The 23,126-nt window shown below is 38.3% G+C and overlaps 2 protein-coding genes across 3 annotated transcripts; both read left to right on the top strand.

The window, feature by feature from the left end:
• The first annotated feature begins 448 nt into the window (after nucleotides 1–448).
• LOC131729768 (TATA box-binding protein-associated factor RNA polymerase I subunit C-like) lies at nucleotides 449–13,509 on the top strand. Its single transcript, XM_059020001.1, has 14 exons — nucleotides 449–909; nucleotides 1,321–1,417; nucleotides 3,222–3,331; nucleotides 5,556–5,651; nucleotides 5,782–5,852; nucleotides 6,255–6,502; nucleotides 6,643–6,771; nucleotides 8,253–8,370; nucleotides 8,751–8,822; nucleotides 8,986–9,121; nucleotides 9,290–9,418; nucleotides 9,538–9,715; nucleotides 10,840–10,977; nucleotides 11,975–13,509. The coding sequence occupies exons 1-14, from the start codon at nucleotides 769–771 to the stop codon at nucleotides 13,336–13,338; spliced, it is 3,027 nt and encodes a 1,008-aa protein (XP_058875984.1). The 5' UTR covers nucleotides 449–768; the 3' UTR covers nucleotides 13,339–13,509.
• Nucleotides 13,510–16,004: 2,495 nt separating this feature from the next.
• On the top strand, nucleotides 16,005–20,243 carry LOC131729669 (adenosine 5'-monophosphoramidase HINT2-like). Of its 2 annotated transcripts, none has more exons than XM_059019885.1 (5): nucleotides 16,005–16,161; nucleotides 16,869–17,024; nucleotides 17,492–17,596; nucleotides 17,986–18,058; nucleotides 19,927–20,243. In XM_059019885.1, the coding sequence occupies exons 1-5, from the start codon at nucleotides 16,054–16,056 to the stop codon at nucleotides 20,016–20,018; spliced, it is 534 nt and encodes a 177-aa protein (XP_058875868.1). In that variant the 5' UTR covers nucleotides 16,005–16,053; the 3' UTR covers nucleotides 20,019–20,243. The 2 variants fall into 2 exon arrangements, with proteins under 2 accessions (XP_058875868.1, XP_058875916.1); XM_059019933.1 differs by lacking the exon at nucleotides 16,005–16,161 and adding an exon at nucleotides 16,222–16,512.
• The last annotated feature ends 2,883 nt before the right edge of the window (nucleotides 20,244–23,126 follow it).

The following is a 23,126-nucleotide window of genomic DNA, read 5'->3' as shown; positions in this document are numbered from 1 at the left end:
CCGGTACTACAAAAAAAAAATCGATAATTAAAAGAAAAAAACAAATCCTATTTTCGATTTTTTTTTAAAATAAAATCGCCAGCCCTGGCATACAGTAAAGGACAGATTCGCATTTGCAAAGAGTTGTTTGGAGTTACTTTAAAAATTGCAAAATACATACATTACATTTCATGCAGGAAAGAAAAGTGAAGAATTGGTGTTGACAATGTAAAGTTGAACTCATTTCGAATTAACCCCTTTTAGATTGAAACTGCTGTCAGTTTGCATTAAAAATTAAGTAAAAAAAAAAAAAATGGGAAAAAAAGCGTTTCTGAACTTGCTTCGTAACGTACAATTTGTCCCATTCGATGCACCGTATGAGACATCCTGTCCTCGGTTATTATTGGCTGTTCCAGTTGTCTTTATAAGCATGTGACCCAATCGTCCTGTCTTAATTGGTTAACAAAGTGAGCCTATTATTTACATTTTAACATCTATGCCTGTTGCTTTAGTTTACCAGCCGTGCTTCAGTACCAGATGTAAACCATGTGGGATGTCCTCCGTTTGCACCAGAGAGGTTTTGCTAAAAGTAGTTTATAATGTGGTATGAAACGATCAAATATTGTAAAGTTATGTAAATGTATTTTTGTTTATAACAGGTATGATGGCTGGCCTGCAACCTGTGTGAAAATAGTTTTTTGACGAGCACTTCAGACACAGTAAGAAGATATTCATCTATTCGGAACCAGATGCATATGTTTAAAACCTAAAGACTGTCAAAACGACATTATGAATAACAAGTTCCCAGTGGTGCAGTTCCCCAGGTTATATAACAACGGTCCACCACGCAAGAAACCCAGTTCCATCCCTTCAGTTGATGGATGGGGAGAATACGGGCATGTTATGAAAATCGGTACAGCCCAGTCACGCGTAAGTACCAATAGTTTTATCACTGAGTACTGTGTGTGGATTGTGGTCTTTATCCTACGTTGTTAGCAGGTTGGTCATCTTCTGTATTTCAGGTTTTGAAACCTGGCGGCATTAATCATTCTCAATGACTTGGATTTTGTGAGAGAATTTACGGAACCTCCTTGTTACAAGTAGTATAGCCTTTCTCCGACATTATTTTGTGTGTATGTATGTATATGTATGTGTGTGTGTATATATATATATATATAAAGCCTATTGTCAGATATTTTTTCATTATCTCGTGTGGGATTTAGTTACCATGCCAACGTGTTTATCTCTGGCAAATCACTAAGCTTGAATAATATGTATATGTTTATCCAATATCTGCTTCTAATATTAACATTGCAGTACTGTGTTTTCTGTTATTTCCAGGGAGCTGATTTGAAATTTGAGGCCCAGCACAGTTTAAAGGGAGAAAAATGGAAGCCAGTCGAACCGGTAGCAGTTCCTCTGTTGTCACCGAATTCAGGTAACGGAAAGAATACACTGAACGAAAAAATGCATTAAATAAGGCACTTAAACAGCACACACAGCTTGTGTATTGGTTGTGTACAGCATGTTATCCACTCAACAAAACCTCTTTAGTCTGTCAAGTTTCAAGTTCTTCCTCAAAACCGTTCAGTACAGTACAGCCTGTCATATCTGATTTTATTGGTTCTAGGGGTCCATCGGATATTTACAAATATCATATCACATGTCAATAAACACCAAATACTGATGAACGTATACTATACAAAGAAAATAATGAAAATGATTGCAGAACAAAGCACTGTAATACAATATTTGGCAATTAACACAATAGAATTCCAAAAACAGTTCTTACCGTGCTTTCTGAGTCTTTGCCAAAGTAATCCAACAGGTTATTTTCTGCAGTGTGTGTTAATCCAAGACAGAAACAACATGAAGACAGCGCACACACAAACTGGCTTTGGAGGTCAGCGAAAAAAAATCTTGTTTCAGTTATGTGCTTACTTGTTTTCTTTTATTTTACATGGTTAATCTGGGCAGTTGTGTGAAGTGACACCATGTAAAAAGTGAAACTGAATTCCTTTTATTTATTTATTTTTTGAATCTGCAACCTAATCCATCTGCAACCTAATCCATCCTGCTAAGAACTTAATTTACTGTTTTAGACCCATAATAAAACATGCATTGATCAGTTTCCATCAGTACCGTTCAGTTGATAGCAGCATGACAGATGACACATGCCAGAGGTTCATTATTATTATTATTATTATTATTATTATTATTATTATTATTATTATTATTAATTTCTTAGCAGACGCCCTTATCCAGGGCGATTTACAATTGTTACAAGATATCACATTATTTTTCCATACAATTACATTATTTTATTTATTTATTTTTTTTACACATTATTACATTATTTTTTACATACAATTATCCATTTATACAGTTGGGTTTTTACTGGAGCAATCTAGGTAAAGTACCTTGCTCAAGGGTACAACAGCAGTGTCCCCCACCTGGGATCGAACCCACGACCCTCAGGTCAAGAGTCCAGAGCCCTGTGGGGCTCCTGAGTGGCGCATCCAGTAAAGGTGCTCCGCGTGGCGTGCAGGATGTGCCCTATAGCCTGGAGATTGCAGGTTCGAATCCAGGCTATGTCACAGCCGACTGTGACCGGGAGTTCCTAGGGGGCGGCGCACAATTGGCTGAGCGCTGCCCGGGTAGAGAGGGCTTAGGTCGGCAGGGGAATCCACGGCTCACCACTCATCAGCGACCCCTGTGGCCGATAGGGCGCATGTGGTTCTGCAGTGGAGCCGCCAGATCTGTGTTGTCCTCCGGCGCTATAGGTCTGGTGGCAATGCTGTGGATCTGCAGTGCGAAAAATGACGGCTTGGCAGGACACGTTTCGGAGGACGCGTGTTCCAGCCTCCGTTTCCTGAGTCGGCGGGGGGAGGTTGCGAGCAGTGATACAGATAATAATTGGGAATGCTAAATTGGGGAGAAAACCGGGGTAAAAAATTGGAGACGACTAAATTAAAAAAACAAAAACAAAAAACAAACCCTACCCACTGCCCCACACTGCTGCCCATCGGTTCATCGGTTAACAGAAGGGATATGACAGGTTACTGTAATCGGTTTTGCTTTTACTATTTCTACAATATCTGTACATTTGTCCATTAGCAACATACTACTTATTGGGTTGCTGCAGGAGGGTTCATAATTGTATACCTTATGTACATTACTGTAGGGTAAACAGAAGCAGCACATGCTGTATATCATTATAAGAAAGGTGTTCTTTTTTTCAGCCTGCAAGGTTTCCACTGTTACCCCAGCAGATCTGACTACAAAAGGGAAAATCATAAGACGCATTGGAGAGCATGAGTCTTTAAAAGGGGCTTTAGACTTCACAGAACATGTAAGTAGTTTCCAGAGCGGCTTACATTTATTATTGGGCAGCCCAACTGCAGGGCATTATGCCTGGGATTGACGTTGCCAGGCTTCAGGAGCTTGGTTGTATTCATTGCATGAGGCAGTTTGCTTGACAAGTGGGTTGCAATGGTGAAGTACAATGTGAATTAGGCATTTCAAATGGGGTAGAAAAGCAGTGTGATGGTAAATTGACCACCTGAGCTATTTTCCTCATGTAATTAATAAATGTTTACTGACAGTTTTTAAAAATTAGTCAATAAACGTTTTCCTGTCAATTGTCTGTGTGGGGGGGGCAGTCCGCAAGCACAGGTGTAGGTATTGTGAATGCTAGCAGTGAGCACCCTATCCAGTCTAGCATAATCTACCTGTTTACATGTGTTTTGTGTACTACATTGTACTGTAAACTGATTGTATTGTGCTGCAGTGCATTGTATTTTTAAATCTTTGCAGTGAGCAGAGTTGCATAGGGCAGGTGCACCACACTTCACCTCACTGGGGTTTAGTGTTGGGTGGCTGGCGAGCTCAGTTGTACTTGTAAGTAGCACATGATGTACTTGTATATAAAGATTTTTTGTGCAATTTAATTTGTAATAAAAAAGTGGTTCCCTCTGGTGCTTACTGCTTCTGTCTAATACCTCATTTTCATGGACAGCCAACTCAAGTCGACTCAAATTGGTCTGAATTCTCCCAGAACTTGAGTTGCTGGACAACTCGAGTTGGTGGAAAAAGGTGACGTTTCCATGCTTTACCGAGTTATCACGTGAGCTGAGCAGGAAATGCTTGCGAGTTAAAGGTCAAGATGTGCATTCGCTGCAGACAGTGTTAGTAGAATTGTCAATGATTTTAAAAGATAAATCCACCAAGATGTTTTTTCGCATTTGTTTCATGCAGTACATATTCATCTGGCAGACTGCTATGCAGAACAGGGAAAGAAGTGCTGGACGAGGGAAATATGTGTCAGGTGTCAAAGTGGATATGAGAATGGCAGTGATGAAGCCAATTTGCTACTGTAGTAGGACTGTTCTTTTTTTATGTTAAGCAATTTTCTTTGTTATTTTTCACAAGGGTTTAACAGCCAAAATTGTTTATGCCAGACTTGTTAAAGTCTGTAAGAAAATGGTTGATTGTTATTGTTGATACCTTGTAGATATTACTAAAGACACCCACTGTGCAGGTATTGCAAAGTCCATAAACAAAATATTAAAATAAATTAGTTCTGCACCATATAAAAACTGAGCTGATTTTACCAGTGCTTGCTAGTCTAACTGATTAGAAGGCCATTTTTGTTCTCCAAGTTGCTCCAATGACATTGTAGATGCTAGTATAACAAGTTACTGTAAATGAGATGCTGTTTTAGCAGACACATTTCATTAAGTAAACATTTATTTGAATCCTTTTGGAATTTATTATAAACACATAAGTATAACAAGTGTGTAACGTCTTTAGGCAGGGTTTTAAAAAAATCCCTCTTGTTACAATTCTTCGATCTATTGATGTTGAGGTTTAAAATTGAGATGAGGCAAAACATACATTATGGTAATTGGCCAGTTAAAAGCTGAATTCCCTTTGAATCAAAAGCACTCTGCAGAACCTAATGACATAATTTAACCATGTTCAAATTAAATGTCGGTTCGTTTTTATATATATATATATATATATATATATGTATATACACTGTACATGAAGACGTTGCACACTATTGTTATGCTTATGTGTTTATAATGCGGATCTGCATCTGCCACACAAAACTCACCTGTCTACAGATTAAAAGGTGACAATTTGTTTAATTGAAAGCACTTCTGAGATTCTACACACAGCACAACCTAATTGTGTGATATAGAAGTTTAACCGGCTTTCAATTGAAACATGTCGGTTCAGTGAGACCTTAAAGGCCAGCAGTGTGGAGTAATGGTTAGGGCTCTGGACTCTTGATCAGAGCGTCGTGGGTTCAATTCCAGGTGGTGGACACTGCTGTTGTACCCTTGAGCAAGGTACTTTACCTAGATTGCTCCAGTAAAAACCCAACTGTATAACTGGGTAATTGTATGTAAAAATAATGTGATATGTGTAACAATTGTAAGTCGCCCTGGATAAGGGTGTCTGCTAAGAAATAATAATAATAATAAAGGACAATTATTCGTAACCGCTGTATTCGTCCCATCCCTAATAGATGCTTAACTTTTTTAATTCATTTTTTTTTTATCTTACAGATGAGTAATTTCTACCTTGATAACTACGATGATGCCTTCAGTGCAATGGGGGGACTCCTAGAGGAACACCTATATTTTGGTGATGGCAGTCTCAAGGTAAAAGTCAGCCAGTGTAGAATTCTATGTGGTTGTTTGCATGTGTCTGGGTCTGTAGCTTGTATCATTTCTAGTTCATATGTTTGTGGCACTATCTCAATAAAATATGAACACTTTGATTTCTTTTCAGGGAAGAATAAGAGAGACTACCATTGGTGTGTCACAGCTGAATAAATTTTTAGAGAATATGAAGTACAAAACGTAAGTAAGACTATTAGAAAAATCATATTTGTAGGCAAGACCAGGAGTGGCCAGAAATCAAAGTAATTGGAAATGCATAACTGCATCATGTCTGACTGTAGCCAGTCCCATTAGACCCCACCTTTTCAGAGTACAGCCTTAACAGAAATCACAGCAGACTTTATACTTACGACAATTGAGCACTGTCATTTACAAGAGCTGAAATTCTCCCCATATTTAGAACAAAGTCCAAAGTCCCATCACAGTTGAATAATGTATAATCTAAAATGTAAATGTGACATATTGTACTGTATGTATGTACAGGTGCCTCCGCCGTGTCCACCATCAGTTATCTTAATCGCTACCTCTCGGGGATTGCTTTGTATGCTGCTAGTAGCCATCAGTACCGCCTTTATTTTTCAGGTGTCCATTTACCACTCTTGGTGATAGATCGAGGCTCCAGAGCTACCTGTTTGGTGATAGCATTTATGATATCCCTCCTGCGCTGCTGGCTGAGAACATCCATGAGGAGATGGCTCTGCAGAGAAACAGGGTGCTGTTTGACAGCGCGACCACAGGGGGCGCCCTGGGTTACTTCCCACTTGAGGAGAAAGAACGCTTTCAAGAGGGGTGTCTGATTTACCCAAGCAAAGCTGCCCTGAACTACCTCAGTATCCTGCCAACAGAAACTGCACTCAGATTAAGCCTTTTCACTATTTTTGAATCTGTCTGAATGATAAATTGGCCTTTGTTTTGTTTATGCTCATACAGCAGACCAGAGCTCAGAGTTGTTAAATCTTTAACTAAACAGATTTCCGTAAGGTTGTGGTGGAGTTTGGTGAGGAGGATACGCCAAAGCTAAGCATGAGAAACAAACCTGTAACATTTGAACTGAATGGGACCATCCGGCAAATCAGCATGGGGAATGTGGAAGAGCAAGGCAAGTGTTTCCTGGTCAAGTTTTATACAAATACTGTAAATATTATTTAATAAATGCCTCAGAGTTAACATGTGATTTAATCCGGACTGAAGATTGACTTTTCCCAATGTCAGGCGAACCAGCTGTTGTCAAGCTAATGAACTCTGGATTATTGGTCTTCACAGGTCCAAATTAATCAACCTGACCATGAACTGACAATTATTTACCAGACCCGACCTGATGTAAAGTTCTTGTTGTTAGATCCGGTTCCGACCCGGCCCCGAAAAAACAGTGGAACGCTTTTCCTTTCCCCATCTTAGTATATGCACTGACTAGATACAGTAACCTGGAAATCTGGCTGAACTACAGACAGTGTTTATTCCATCATGAACCTACACAGAGGATTGTACAATTAAATATATAATATGTTTGTGTAAAAGATACAAAGATAAATACATTATCTGAAAATCAAATTAACTGAAGTACAATCTCAAATAATGTCTTGTCACTTCTTCATATTGCTATTCAAAAAGGCAATGCTAAAAACTGCCTCGCAAGCAACACTTGATACTTGATTTTTCTGTGAGCTTTTGTTCATGGAATTGGTTCCTCTTAAGTTTTTCTTTCACTTCCTTGTCATAAACAAATCCATTACTCTGACTTAAGAATGATCTAAAAGAAACACCTTCGATATGCCTCACGTGTCTGCTGCTGTGCTCTGCAAGCCATGACATGTGCTACTGGGGAAAGATTTTTAGTACCAAAAAGAGCAATGGCCATCTCTCTTTAATAGTAATCAACAGTTTGTGTATTACCGAGTAAACAAAATCCGACCCGACCCGACCTGTGACAGTTTTGCACCTGAAAACCTGTTCGGTACGGTTTGGGTCTTGAGCTCCCCCTCCCCTCCCAATTTAATATGTGATCCCAAGTAATTGTAGCTCACAAAATAGTTCTATAAAGTGTCTCTGCCATGCACATCTATTTATTTTATAGGTCTCAAATGTACAGTTTTGAAACAAACACATGTAGCAAAACATACTATCCGGTACTGCACAACTCTGTTTGGAAGCCATGCTTTTTGACTGTCTTGTACTTCCTAGGTCATTTCACGTGGCGAGTGAAGTTGTCCCCACCCCTTCACTGGCTTCTTTCCTGTCAATAACCAATCTGCTGCTACCCCTATTGACTGACATGCTTTCAGCCAGTAACATGCTTTGACCTAGAAGATACTGCTGAGCTGTACAAATGCAAACTGATAACCCTGGAGTAAAGCAAAGAAACTGAGATTTTCCTTCAACCTAAGAGTACCAGATATTAGAAACTGAGCGTGTGCTGTGACGTGTTCCTGCACATTTGAGTCGTATGTAGCCAATGAAAGTGCAAAATGGATAAGATTTCTGGAATTATTTTGTTTGCTATTATTACTTTAAAGAAAGGAGGGAGCAGGCTGGTTCCAATTCTGGTAGTGTGCATAATAATCCCAAAACTCTTTTTTTCAGTTTATGTAGGTGTCCGCTCGGATTATCTCTGTGGTGTTTGGAGAGTTGACAGCAAAATGAAACCAGCCTCCCTTCAGGTCATTCAAACAGAGCAAATTGCCACTTGCATCAACGTCAGGTATACTCTTTTTGTGTAATTATATACATTTGAATATCCGTTTGTCATGTATATCATTCAAAGACAGAATGTTTTCCTATTTGTAACTTGTAACCCAAGGCACTGAGTTTGAACAGGGAATGGCTGAGCATTTTTCTATACAAATATGTGCTTGTTATGATCATCACTCACCTTTACTAACATGCATTGTGTCATTTTCACTTCATCTTTATTTTTTTATGCACCTTTTGCTGACTTAACAGTTCCTGTAAACTGTAGTTGAAAGAGATGGACCAATATGTGGACCACTATAAAGCAGGTGGCTGCTCTTTAGTTTTGTGCCTTAGGTTATCCTTCAAAATTAATAACATACATGTGGATAATATTGTTTTTATTATTAGTCCCCACATTCCGGGAGAGATGCTTGTCGCCAGTGAGAGTGGAGCTGCATATCTGTGGAGTCTTGAAAGAGGGTGAAGAACTTTTAATGTTTTAATAATAATAGTCTCAGTCATGTTGGTATATTCAGTGTTTAATAAAAGGGACTTGCTTTTAATAATTGTTTTTGCTGTTAAAAGTGCAACAATGACTTAATGCATATTCTCTTTGCTTTTTATTATTTTTATATCTATATAGTCTCAATAAGATTCGACATGAAACTGAGAACTTACACTTCAATGCCCAGTCCTCCTGGAGGTGGTGTGATTTCACTGCCCATCCTAGAGTGGTGACGTATGCTGACCGGTCAGGAGTGGACCTTACAGACATGAGGGTTAGTCCTTAAGCTCATGGTCCATTTTTTACCTTCCCAATACAGGGTTTTAAACTACACAGGTGTGGCCATAACTGGTTAAAAAGTAGAACATAAAACTGTTTGAGAGCTTGCAGCTGCCTAGTGATCCTTCATGTATTAACTTTTCACTTGACGTGTTTTTTACAGTCCCCAGAAAATCAAAGCCAGGCCTTGTTTTCAATTGGAGAAGCTTCAGAGTGCAGTAAAGGGGAGAGAGTGATCCTGCCCAAATATCTAAGTGATGTAAATGCCTATCACTACCTAATCACTACACAGGTATGGGACAAGCCTACAGCACTACATTTTAGAACTACTTTTAGGGCCTCTGGTTTGGGATTAAAATTGGAATTAAAATTCATGTTGTGACATTTTTACTGTTTCTTCTTTTTGGTCAGTATTCAGCCTATATTGTGGATGAGCGCTTTCCTTGTCTGCCAGTAATGAAGTGGGAACACATGCTGGAGTCTCCACCAATGTTTTCCCAGGTGTTACCTGGGGAACCCTGGAACAGGAGTAACAAGGTGTTGCTGGCAACTCAGCGCTCACAGGAACTCTTGATGCTGCAGTATTCAGGTAAAACTCTCCTGTCAATCCAGGGGGGTTGTTTCACAAGTGAATGATGCAAGTTTAATGGATTTTTGTGGCTTTTAAATGTGATTGGCATCATTTCCACTGTCTTTACATCAATTCAAATCCTCTGCCACATGCTCTTGTTTGTCATCTAGTGTGATTGTTTGGAGTGAAAAACCATGATTTTACCCAAATATTGCCTAACTGTTCCGTTTTTATATTTCAAAATGGTCCTGAAATACTGGTGAGTGTTAATTTCTACATACAAAGTTTTTTCTTTCAACAAAAAACTGCTTACATTTCTGACATTTTAAGCAGTAAAAGTCAATTTTAAACCAGTCAGTTACTAATACCAAGTAACAACGAGGAAACACTGGTAAATAAAACAGTAACACAACAGTCATATTGCATGTTGTTCAGTATCGTACATCTCTAGTATCACAGTACAATTGCGTTCATCAAATGGGACTCTAGTCGTTCGTAAACTCCTGGAGCACTCTCTGGGGTCTTCAAACTTTCAAAACTAAATGGCGTATTTGTAAATTAATACTAATACCAGTAGTGTAATGTGGTCTGTTCTTTCTGTCTGTGTTGCATGTAAAGAGTATTGAACATTCTCTGTCTTACAGATGACAAGCTTCTGTAATTTCCACGTTTACGCCATTTTGCCATTTGCAGTATCCATCTGTTTGTATATAGTTTTCAGTGTTGACCCTCGGACAAAACAGTTTGCCATGATTAAAAGTTACACTAGGGCCCCCTATTAATACACTGAAAGAACCGGTGGACAACAAGGTGTATTTTAAACAAAACAAAACACGCCAAAATTCAAACCTCAGAAATGTTGCTGTACTGCGGGTAATAAATTAATATAGTACTTTGGTGAAATTGGTTCAGAGAACATAACCTGTCATTAATTATATTCCAAATTTTGATTTATCTGGGTAAGCTGTTGGCTGTTAACAGCAAAGAACAATAAGTAAAGTATTAATGTGCTAGGAAAATCTGGAACATTGTATCAAATTAGCTCAGTTATTATGTTAAAGTGCTGCTTTTTCTAAATGTTTTAATCTTGCTTTTTTACAACAATTCCATATTGCTGGATGTTAATTCTTTCCTATTAACAGGTGGTACCCAGCTTGCTTGCCAGTCTCTTGCTCCTCCTCGGAAACTTTCTAGCCCTCCTGATTGCCTGAAGCATCTCCCTGTCCAGATACCTCACAGAGAAGACGCTGTGAATGAGAGACTGGGATCACATGGGGCAGGTAAATACACATTTTTGGAGTTGAATATGAGCTGGCTTTAATTGTGTACAGCACCTCAAAGTAATCTTTTCCCAGGGGGAAGGAGGAGGTACCTATACTCTACATTGCACCCCCCCCCCCCACCACCCCAAAGATGCCCTTCTCAAAGTTAGTGTTCAGTCTTGAAAGCTTGTATATTGTGCCTCTTTTCCACTGTACAACCGAGCCGCGCCAGGACCATACCGAGCACTCACAGTGCAGTTAAGGGGAGCCAGGGAGCCACTGCAGAGCCAAGATGTCACACGCAACGAAAGACAGTTGTTATTAAATATTGTTATTAATTAACTCAGTTTGCCACCAGATTCAGGTGTCTTGTGAGGCAGGAGTTTCACGGTTTGGTTCTCACTCGGCCCGACAAATAGCCAGTGGAGAAGCACCCGTACTCGTACCGTACCGAGCCCTCACGGGTCGGATGCGCAGTTTCACGGGCAGCAGTGTGGAGTAGTGGTTAGGGCTCTGGACTCTTGACCAGAGGGTTGTGGGTTCAATCCCCAGTGGAGGACACTGCTGTTGTACCCTTGAGCAAGGTACTTTACCTAGATTGCTCCAGTAAAAACCCAACTGTATAAATGGGTAATTGTATGTAAAAATAATGTGATATCTGTATAATGTGAAATAATGTATTATGTGATATCTTGTAACAATTGTAAGTCGCCCTGGATAAGGGCGTCTGCTAAGAAATAAATAATAATAAATAAATAATAATGTGCCAGTGGAGAAGCACCCGTACTCGTACCGTACCGAGCCCTCACGGGTCGGATGTGCCAGTGGTTTCGTAAAAAGAACCATACTTTAAATTTTTATGTTTACATAGGTGGACACATATAACTTCTGTACTATTACCATTTAAGAATGAGTTTTTAAAGTCAATGAATATAAAATGTACAAACTATGTAGAGGACAGTTGGGTGTGTCTATGAATACTGCACTACATTTATGCATATGTTTATTTTATTAGGTTTGACGGCGCTGTATCATCACCGGGCACCAGAGTCCCTGTGTGTGCTCCAGCTGTCTCAGGCAGGAGACATTTTCTACCAGATGTTGAGACACGAAAAAAACCCTGACGAAATAGCGGCAAGAAATACAGAAACAGAGTCTAGCAAAATAGAGCCTGAAGAAAATACTGGAGCAACACAGAAGTCAAGTGTGGAGCAGCAAGTTGCCATAGAGAACATTCTGGAGAGTGATGAGGAACAAGGGGCTTCCCACCAGCTTGAGATTGTGGTAAACGACCCTGAAGAGCAGACAGATTTGGGTGCACACACACAGCCTCAAAGTGGGTCACCACAGTTCACACAAGAAAGTGGGTCCCACCTTGGAGACGACGACAATCAACCTTCCACAGAAACCTGTCACCTGGATGAAACGGTGATCCCCAGCAGAACAGCTCTTGCCAAGTGGAAAACGTGGCTAAAGACTTTTTTTAAAAAGCAACACAAGCTACCCAAGGAAAAGAAATCCCTCAGACTTTACAATGCCAAAAGAATTCCCAATTACAGACCAACATTAGAAAACACAATTTATTGTGATGTGAGAGAGAAAATGAAGGTGGCAGTTAAAGAGAGGAAGGTATTAAGCAGCAGCACAACCCAGCTGCATCCACTGGAGATTGTCACAGTCCCAGACCCTGTGGACCCCTCGTTCTGGACTGATGAGCTGAGTGAGCGTCTCACTGCTTCCTGGGAGGGCAGGTGGAGCAGCTGGTGGGAGGATAAGCTGGGGTTAAACCGTGACCAGAAGATTGAGGCCCTGCGCAGGAAACGGAAGCAGCAGAAGCAGGCCCGGGCTCGCAAACGCAGGGGCCTCTCCCGAAGCTTCACCTCGTCCACCAGCTACCAGTCTGACCTGTCTGACTTCAGCGACTTTTCAGGGTGGTCCTCGGCAGCTAGCAGTGCTGGAGAAGCCAGTGGCCCATCCTCGCTACCTGACACAGACACCACCTCGCTGTCTTATTCTACCCAGAGGTCAAGTCTTAGAGCTGGAACAGTCGCCACAGATAATCCAGCAGCAGTTTCCGATCAAGAGACGGTATGTTCTCGCCCTTCCAGTATAAAAGCTTTCCCCTCTTTAGAACTCCCAAGGATAGGCACTACGAGGGACCTAAAGAGGAAAACCCAGGATTGCCTGGCCGCCTTGTCTGAGCCGCAAAATAGCGTGGAGCAGGATGAGGACGACAGCTGGTCCTTTCCGTTGGCTTCTTCTTCACAGAGATCCTCCATTCCCAAATCCTCGCAGACAAACCGTTTGGTGATACCTTCCTCTCAAGGGTCAATGATGTCTTCACAGCCCAGGAAGAAAAAGTCAAGAATGGGCTTCTAAGATGTCAAAGGCGAGATGGATAACAAACTAAAGCAAACAATTAAATGTTTGCTAAAATGTTCCTTCCCTATGAACTGCAACTTTCAGGTCTCCATAGACTGCTCTGTACTAACTGATTCATGCTGTCTGTCTACACGGTATTAAAAACATATTCGAGTTGCCATGAAATGAGACCGCTGCCCAGATACAATTATTTAAGTGTAGACTTCATAGACAGGATTTACATTTTGTTTATGATGCCACTATTGTACTAATACTGTAGTATATAGATTTACTTTTTTTCTTATTTTGTTGCTTCAGTTATTATTATTATTTGTTTATTTAGCAGACGCCTTTTATCCAAGGCAACTTACAGAGACTAGGGTGTGTGAACTATGCATCAGCTGCAGAGTCACTTACAACTACATCTCACCCGAAAGACGGAGCACAAGGAGGTTAAGTGACTTGCTCAGGGTCACACAATGAGTCAGTGGCTGAGGTGGGATTTGAACCAGGGACCTCCTTGTTACAAGCCCTTTTCTTTAACCGCTGGACCACACAGCCTCCTATAAAGGGTATAAAAAGGCACTGTGATCCAGTTAAGTGTTTTGCTGATAAATGTAACATGTTAAATATGAAAATGGAAGTTTTTGTTGGAATGAATTAGATATGGAAGAAGCACATTTGCTTAAATTGAATAAGAAAAATGTAGCACCATGAATTTTCTTTAATTTTAAAGAAATTATCTGGTGAAATAAAACATGACTGATCTGTACTACAAAAAGCTCTGAGTTTGTATATAATTCCACTGATATTAACGAAATACACAGAAAACTGTTTTGTCAACTAAACCACAGTCAGACAGAACAACTCAACAGAAACGTGAATACTGTTTTATTACACAACAATTTAGTTAGTTATAGTATTACACATAGTATTACGATTTTCAGTATAGCGTTTCATATTGTTTGCAAAAATTAATACAATCATACAGGAACATGTAAAAAAAAGTTTGCATAATTACAAATTTATTTCCACAAACACACCCCTTCTCATTTTTATTTCACTTATTTTGTGGACGGGTTCAGGAACAATTGCAATTTCATCATCACTTAGTAAATCTCCATCATTTACACTTATAACAGGCACTTATGTCTGTAAGTGGGATTTCAAACTCAAAACTCCAAGGAACTCATGACAATTTTCCCACAGTATGAAAAACAAACATTTGAACTGTTTGAAATAAGCATTACAAAACAGCAGAAACCAAATCCAGTTACCAAATTAACAAGCAATGGTCTTATTGAACAAGTATCAATTCAGAAAAAATGTTTCAAGTTCTTTATTCCGCTTTATGCCTGTATTACATCAGCCAGTCTGTAATACTGCACTTATGTACATTTTTTGTCTTTTAGTATTATGCATTTAGAGGTTGAATGTGGAGTGATGGGATAGTAGATATAGAGTGGCTGACGGTTTCTTGTTTAAACCCGATTTTGAGGGGTATGTTTTCTCAGCCGTTTGGCACGCTTGGTGTCCGTGTCACCGATAATTTTTGGGGGGATAGATTGTGAAAATCCGCTCGGTAATTTAAAAGTTACAGAATGCAGTAAAAATTAGTTTTTACAAATTATTCAGACCACTTTTTTGCGCTCCAGTAACTAAAAAACGGCTGCAAGTTTAAACCCCTGCTTTGGTATGCTGGTAGAAGTCATTAACAAGGAGTGACTTTTTGTGAAATCAACAAAAACGACCAAGTAATTACCAAGTTATTTGGGCTTTTCTTAGTGCGTGCGTGGTTCGTTTTTTCATAACTCTGAAAATACGCCTGTGCACTAGAACGTTGTTGCTTGTTGTGAATGAGCCAAGCCCACTAATCTATAGCTGAGCCGAGGAATGATCACCTTGCTTCAATAAATACTCCAAACAAACAAACAAAATAATAACTACAAACATGTAATGATAATAATAGATTTATCAATTATCATAGTCTATAGCAGAAATGTAATGCTAAACAATATATCAGCAGTGTGATTATGTTAATAGATTAACCGCTTTATTTAGTTTTATTCGTATATTGTAACAGAATCGGTAACTTTTATTTTTGTAATCCTACTGTAGAAGCCTTAGGGTTTTGCAAGTCAGACTCACATAACTTGAATGAAATCTCCATCTCTTTCAAATCATTCCAGAGGTTTCATTAGGCCAATTGTTAGTTTAATTGAGTTCAATAAATAAGTTGAGTTGGAAAAAAATCAACAACACACAGCGGGGTCCCCATGACCAAGACTGAGAACCAATGATCTAAAGCATATTAGGCTGTTTCAGAGAACTTTTGAATCCCCAGCAACCCACTCGTGGTCACTAGCTATGTTGTCTGAAGTGAACCCACCTACTGTACCAGTTAAGCAGATTGTTACTTATCTTTCTTGAGCACTGCATTTGCAAGAGCCAGCACGTAATGAGACATTTAAATACTAAAAATATGTATTGTATTGAACATTGAACAAATACTGTATTTATTATTATTATTATTATTATTAATATTATTATTATTATTATTTAAATACACTGTCTCTTTAAATTCAGATGATATTTACAACCCTTGGATCCGTATCGTGAGATTGGCGTTAAATTAAACCAATCATAATGAAAAGTACAGACTTGAAGCTTATTATTGTCCAATCGCTGGGAAATGTGGGCGCTACCGGTTGAGAAGTCGGCGTTTCCTCTAAAATGTCATTTTTAAAGTTTGGGAGTGTAGGAGCTCAGTATTTGAAAATAAACCATTTTGTACATTTCACTGCGTTGCTACTTGCACCTAGAGTTCAGACGTGCAATGAGGTAGGAAGGAGAAAATGCGTTTTGCTTTGATAATCCATATAGCGAAATACTGTTCGAGCTGCATTCCACAATAATCTACATCATAAAAATAGTACATTCTTTTACAACGTTTCACAGTCCAAAGTAACTGATGTCGACAGATGTTTTTTTGTGAAATGTAGAAATAAATGGATGAAGATAATACAGTGAATTTAACTAATTGTAATTTTAAGAATCTACGTTTCACAGCCAATGGTGCATTTAAGAAATGGAAAACGTTTCATTACTTTTAGAGACTAGCATTATTACAAACAAGAGTTAAGAGATCATTACAATTAATTGAAGAGACTAGCCGTACAACTATTTGTTAAGGTAAATTAATTTTAAGATCAAGGTAAATTGGCACACCTTTAATATGGCCAACCGTTGAATCATTCGGGCCTGTGTATGCTGCTTGCATGGCACGGTAGAGCCGGCACTCTATATAATATCCGCCCGGTTAAGATTCCTGTCACTTTGGAGTAATGCCACTTTGTAAAACAAAGTAACGACAGGCTAATGATTGAATTGGTTGGCTTTAGTTATTATTATTATTTTTAAATAAAGTAAGCTTGTTCAGACATGAAAACAGCCTGCTTCTTTTACAGTAGCTCACATGAAGATGTTAGACCATGTTACCGAAACTTGGCTGAGGTCTCTGCTTGTATTTATTATTTTTTTTAATTTAGAGAGACTATTGCTCTGGAACTGCAAGTGACGATGAAGTTACTAAGGCTCGTCTGGCTGAGGAGGCCAGAAAGAAATACGGAAACCCGCCTCCAACTATCTTTTCCAAAATAATAGACAAGACGATGCCTGCAGACATCATTTATGAAGATGAGAAGGTGAAAAATACAATAAAAATATAACTTTGTCTTTCCAGTTGTATTTTAAAATCATCATGTACTATAAAAATAATAAAACTTGTTAACCAACCATTTTAAAGAACCCCTTTAGATAACCTATACTTATAATATTACCAACATAATAGTTTTCTGAATACTGAAAATATTTGTGGGCTACAGTATCAAGTTTTTTCAACGTTTGCAATATATTTTCCAGTTTGTCAGTTTCGATAGCATCATGATATTCTATCCAAAAAATTGTCAAGCAGGTTTCACAGACCCTGACCCTGGAAGCCCAAGACTAGTGCTAATTTGTGTCAGTGAAACTAGTCATATAGTGTAGTGGAAGATGAACTTTGTACTGTTAAATTGCCCTACATTATTAGTTATGCTATTCATTTCCCAGAAAAAAAGATTTGCAAATCTAAAACAAAAAATACAGTGTGTTTTATTTGCTTCTTTGGCAGTGCCTGGCTTTTCGAGATATTGGTGCCCAAGCTCCTGTGCATTTTCTTGTCATACCTCGGTCTCCCATACCCAGAATCAGTGAGGCAGCAGATGATGATGAACAGGTACTGTAGCGCTCATCTGCAGGTTTATTGTGTTAATAATAATAAATAATAATATGTGCCTGTATTGAAGTATGTGGGAATAAAATTAGTTATTTTATATAAATTGGATTCATCACACTGTCAATAATAATAATAATAATAATAATAATAATAATAATAATTAATAATAATTTTAAAAAATCCAATAATCTGTCCTTTGTAATGTTTATTTACTAAAAGCTGTTAAAGTAAATTGTGTAATTTGTGATTGTCAGGTAATTCTTAGTGTAAGTAAAGTCTTGCCTTAAGGCTTATATTCTATGTGTGTGTTTTCTTTTTATGTTATGTTTATAAACTGCATGTTTGGGAATGCGTATCCAATGCTTAATGCGACTGTTTTTTTTACATAGCTTTTGGGGCACCTCCTAATAGTCGCTAAAAACATGGCAAAGAAAGAGGGTCTCAAGGAAGGTTACAGAGTGGGTAAGTACAGTACACACAGAATACAAAGCCCAGGAAAAAAAGAAGAATTTGAATATACAGTCTGAACAAACAAAACAGTCATACAGAAATATTCAAGTTAACCAAACCATGTTGTTTTATGTAAATCGGATACATTGCTTGTGTAGGTATCCCATGCACTTTACATTAAATTCTTACATTTTTATTTATTTATTTGAAAAATTTAGTCGTCGCCAATTTTTTTACCCCGGTTTTCTCCCCAGTCTAGTATGCCCAATTATTATCTGTATCCTCGGCTCACTGCTCGCAACCCCCACGCCGACTCGGGAAACGGCGGCTGGAACACGCATCCTCCGTGTTCCAGCCGCCGTAAATACATTTTAAAATAAATACAACAAAACAACCGGCGCTTCGCCGTCATATAAATACAATAAAACAAATAAACAATACAAAATAACACAGGGGTGGAGGGGGACCCCATTCTAAAATAAAATAAACAAAACAATGTACAGGGCTGCTTGCCCTGTTACACAGTGTTTTTCAACCTTTTTAAAAATAGTACCTGTTCTGTCTGGAGGTTTCAGCTCAAGCAGCCCTTTACAATTTTCGCTCTACTGAATGGTACCACAGTTGCAATAAAAGGCAGAATAATCTGATTAACAAATACATCTCCCCCTCCCTCACAGTTATTTAATATATAATTTGTCACAACAGTTTGGAACCGACAAACTTCTGGTTTAGGACAGAATATCAAACAGTAATGCTTAAAACTTTTAATTACAAGTCTTTGGATGCACAGAATCAAAATTTGGGAATCTCTTCGGAAACACACGCATTCGCTTTCTATTCAGCAAAGTTTATTAGAAATAATCCAAAAAGGTCTGCACTGTAAATGTTTATAATGTTACCACTTATTTCCCATCTCAGCATAGTTGTGTGTGCCATTTAAAATGTTTACAACATCAAAAATATTAACTTCAAGATAAAACTGTAATAACTAACAATGATCAACTTTTTACTAAAGCCAACATAAAAATGATCCAAAGGGACTCTGTATAACTTTCTGTAGCACTTGAGTTTTCATCCTTTGTTTTTCTTTTGCAAGCAAGAAATTTTTGATTTGAGAATGATACATGGGATAATTTGGATGTTCTCTATTAAACACAGAAAACAAATTTAACCAGCCACTATTGCTGTTACTAAAAAAAAAATAAAAAAAAAAATAAAAAGAAGCAGCGCCTAATATCAGAGTAAAAATCCACTCAAACTCGTGTGTGATGATAACATTTAAGCAGTTAAATAAAATATGTATGCACAGTGGTTTAGAGAGAATATATAATACTGTTAAAAATCAATTCAAGATCATGATTTTATTTTACTGTCATCCTGCATACTCCCTATGACCCTTGGAAGTACCCCCAGGGGTACATGTAACCCTGGTTGGAACCCCCTGCTATATACAATCGAGTTTGTTACAGAATGGATTTCTATGTATCTGTGACACACCATAGCAGAACATATTATGGTGTGACCAGTGGAAAGTTTTAATAACAATACCAAATCACTCCAAAATGTAATTTCACATCAGGCCTGAGATTTTTACTCTAGTGCAAAGTATATAGCAAGAATGAACAGGAATGTTGCAAAACTGGAAGTAAGCTAATAAATTGTGCAAGCTTGCAATGCACTTACAGTTTACATACCTTTTCTTCTATGTGTGTTTTAGAGGTTTTTATTTAATCTTTTTTTATAAAAGCTTGTTGTTCGTAATATAGATACAGCTTTGTAATGCCATGAGAATGTAACAGGCACAGTTGCATATGTTTAAAATAAAGGGTTTCCCCACTGGCTGTGTTTGAGCCTTACTCTAATATATATTTCACCTGCAGTCATCAACGATGGGAAGCAGGGAGCTCAGTCGGTGTACCACCTGCATATCCATGTGCTCGGAGGCCGCCAGATGGAGTGGCCTCCTGGTTAATGTGAAACGTTGAACAGGCAAAGAGCAAGAGAGAAGCAATCGCTGCAGAAGAATCACTGGGATATAACAGAGACTCATTACAGTCAGTTTATGTAAGTTCAGTAACAGATCATAAAAGTGCTGGTCCTTGTTTTCCAAAGCTTATTTCTGACATTATTGCTACCCTAATGGGATGATAAACAATTCTACATGTACACCAATAAACAAAAAGTCAGCAATCTAAAACAGTTTCTTTTTTTCTACTCTTTTTCTACAGTCGGTATAATATATTTTTTTAGTTTCACCATACATATATTTGCATGTGACATAACTTCTCATGAGACTGTCTTCTAGATGGACACTGTTGCTCACACGATATTGTCACGCTGCATAATTACAATAGGGATGGAAGTTAGACTCCTATTGCATGGCAGTTTCACACATTCCAGGTTTTACTATGACCTTAATTAGCCACAGTGTATGGGTAACAAGAGCAGGTGTGTTTTATTAAACTCCTAATAAAACCAGGAATGGATCAAACTGCTATACAATGTGAGTCTTATTTCCATCCCTGAACAAATGAAGGCTCTTATAGATGTTAAAGATCAATGTTGGTATTTTTTTTCTTTTTGGAGTTGTGACATGCACTTTTGTTGCCAATATCAAATTACAGTAGACCCCTTCCTTGTGACTGCCATATAAAGACCATCTCCACCAGTCTTTGAAAACAGTATGACGATGAATACCTTTTAACTCTGTCCCTTTGGTGGTCCTTAATAAAGAGATCTCACATTTACATCTTTTGACATCTGTAAAATAAAATGCTTATTTGCAGTGGTAGCTACTGGCAACAAGACAATGGATCGTGGCTGTGTTGCAGAACCTGAAAGCTCCCTGCCTTTTACAAAAGCACACAGCTTCACCTGTCTATACAGGTGGTAACTGATGTACACTGTTAAAAACACATCTATAGGATTACGGAAAAATGCAGCAGTAGTAACTGACATAATTTCCTTTTGTGGTAAAAATCTGTAAATCTACAGAAAGAAATGTAATGCTGCAAATGTAGAAAATTAATAGTTACTGTTCAAAATAGTAACTGCTCTGTTTGAACTGTAGTCACTTCTGTATTGTATTGGGAATTTTACAGATCGTTTTCAACAGTGTAGCTATTGAATTGCAACACACCTTTCATTTATCCCCTTCAGACCTCATGTACCTGTGGAATGCATTGTGTAGGGTAGGGTCGGCGGGGTCTAAGGATAAACTAGGTTTGTTTAATGTTTTCATTTAATGTACTTATTGGTTAATAAAACATCCTTTACTACAAATACTCAAATCATACATTCTGAGTTAAAATGATTAGAAACAAAAGAACAATCCTCCCTTTGCACAGCAGTTTGAGCCATTCCAAGTTTTAGTGCAAGCTTTTCCTCTACATGTTTTGCCTATAGGCTTGTATTTGCTGTTCACTGTTTTTCTTTTCTTTTTAAACAAATAAATAGGATCTGAGTCGGCTATCAACACCATCCACCATATTAGTTATATTATGGCGGTTCAATTTGAAAGTCTGTTTAAAAGACACACCCAGGACTTCAGTATAACCGTATCATTGTATATTTATGCCCAACACTATGTATATCGAGGGGTGTATTTGGAAAATGGAAATAATTCATTTTAATATGTGCAAAAAGTACCTTGTAAGAAAATTTGGTTAGGTATTTAGGGGAAAATACCCTAATCCTATTGATACCCTATTTTACCACTATTTTAATGCAAGGTCCTTCATGTGAGTCTTGAACAGATTCTGTTGTGTTTCCTGGAAAAGCTTTGCAAGGTCACTGGAACTGATACAACCTGACTGTACTTCTGTGTGTCAGTAACAGAGCTGACTGGATCTCAATTTCAATGTCACATTTTTAATACAAGAGTAAAATATGACTGAATATTAAACCAAGTGTACTTATTATTGAAATTATATATGACAGTTTTAACAGTAAGTTGCCGCTTAAACCTTTGAGTTGATCATGCAAAACAGTAACCTTTCCACCGAGGTCATAAGGTACATAGTGCTATGTTTGAGTCCATTTTGGACACGTCTGATGATACATTTCCCCATTCATCCTAGACTTTTACCAAGTAACCCCCAGGCTGCAGTAAAACATCATGGGGTCCAGTTTAATGATCAGTACTGTATTTATTTTTTTGTGTGTTCAGTGATGTTATTAAAGGGGTCCATAAATCACCCCTGGGGAAAACATCAGAAGGATTAAGATAGAGTTAAAAGGTGGTGGTATTAAGATCTGCCACTCACCCCCATGTCTGTTGCAGCCTTGTTGGCTTGATACCTGATTCTGTTTCACTGGAAGCAGGTTGCCCCACCTGCCCACAACCACTCCTCCTAGAGGCGATTTTGACAGTTCCTATTGATCAATACCTCTGCTACAAATAGAGTCCCCGTTTCACTTTCCATTTCAAAGACGGTATATCGTGCAGCACACTGACTGTATCATCTGGACAGCTGTTGGGAACCAAAGGAAACAGCGCACCAGGGGGCAGCTTTTCACAGCCTTTACCCCAAAGCAAAACTGTTCATGTTAATTAACAAGTACCAGACAAAAAGCCAATGCAATGACTTAAAATCATTTTAAATATATGCTTATTACCCCACTGTGGTATTTGTTACTAAGTCTCAGCCCAGAGTGTAGGCTACACAAAATCTGAGGAGAAGAACATTTAAGAAAGCGCCTAAGCTTTAAAATTATAGCTGAAATGTAATGCAGCACTCCATGACCCTGCCCCACTCACTTCCATTGAAGTACAAATGCTCAGTTTAACCCTAAGTTCTGTTCTAAAGTTTTTCCCTCTATTTTTTCATTGCATTTGGTACTAAAATAGTATGGAGCCGGGGATGATCTGCAGGTTATGTACTAACTAGTACTCTGTTTTGTACAGGACTAAAGATCATTTTAATTGACCATCAGTTAGGTATACTCTGATTGTTTCATTGTCTGAGAGCATGACACCACACCAGCACAGGTTTAGAGAATTCAAATCACAGTCCTTAATTAGACCGTTTAAATTGTGTTCCGCTCTTAAACTGTTGCAGAGTTCAAGTTACTTATAAAA

This window comes from Acipenser ruthenus, chromosome 1 (assembly GCF_902713425.1).
Source record: "Acipenser ruthenus chromosome 1, fAciRut3.2 maternal haplotype, whole genome shotgun sequence".
Taxonomy (NCBI): Eukaryota; Metazoa; Chordata; class Actinopteri; order Acipenseriformes; family Acipenseridae; genus Acipenser; species Acipenser ruthenus.
This window is presented reverse-complemented; position numbering and strand designations above follow the sequence as displayed.

Coding starts and splice junctions, on each gene's coding strand:
- LOC131729768 (XM_059020001.1), top strand. CDS start 769: ATGAATAACAAGTTCCCAGTGGTGCAGTTCCCCAGGTTATATAACAAC. Junction 5,853..6,254: donor GAGAATATGAAGTACAAAAC/GTAAGTAAGACT, acceptor TTTATTTTTCAG/GTGTCCATTTACCACTCTTG. Junction 8,371..8,750: donor GCCACTTGCATCAACGTCAG/GTATACTCTTTT, acceptor TTTTATTATTAG/TCCCCACATTCCGGGAGAGA.
- LOC131729669 (XM_059019885.1), top strand. CDS start 16,054: ATGTCATTTTTAAAGTTTGGGAGTGTAGGAGCTCAGTATTTGAAAATA. Junction 17,597..17,985: donor CAGCAGATGATGATGAACAG/GTACTGTAGCGC, acceptor TTTTTTACATAG/CTTTTGGGGCACCTCCTAAT. Junction 18,059..19,926: donor CAAGGAAGGTTACAGAGTGG/GTAAGTACAGTA, acceptor TTTCACCTGCAG/TCATCAACGATGGGAAGCAG.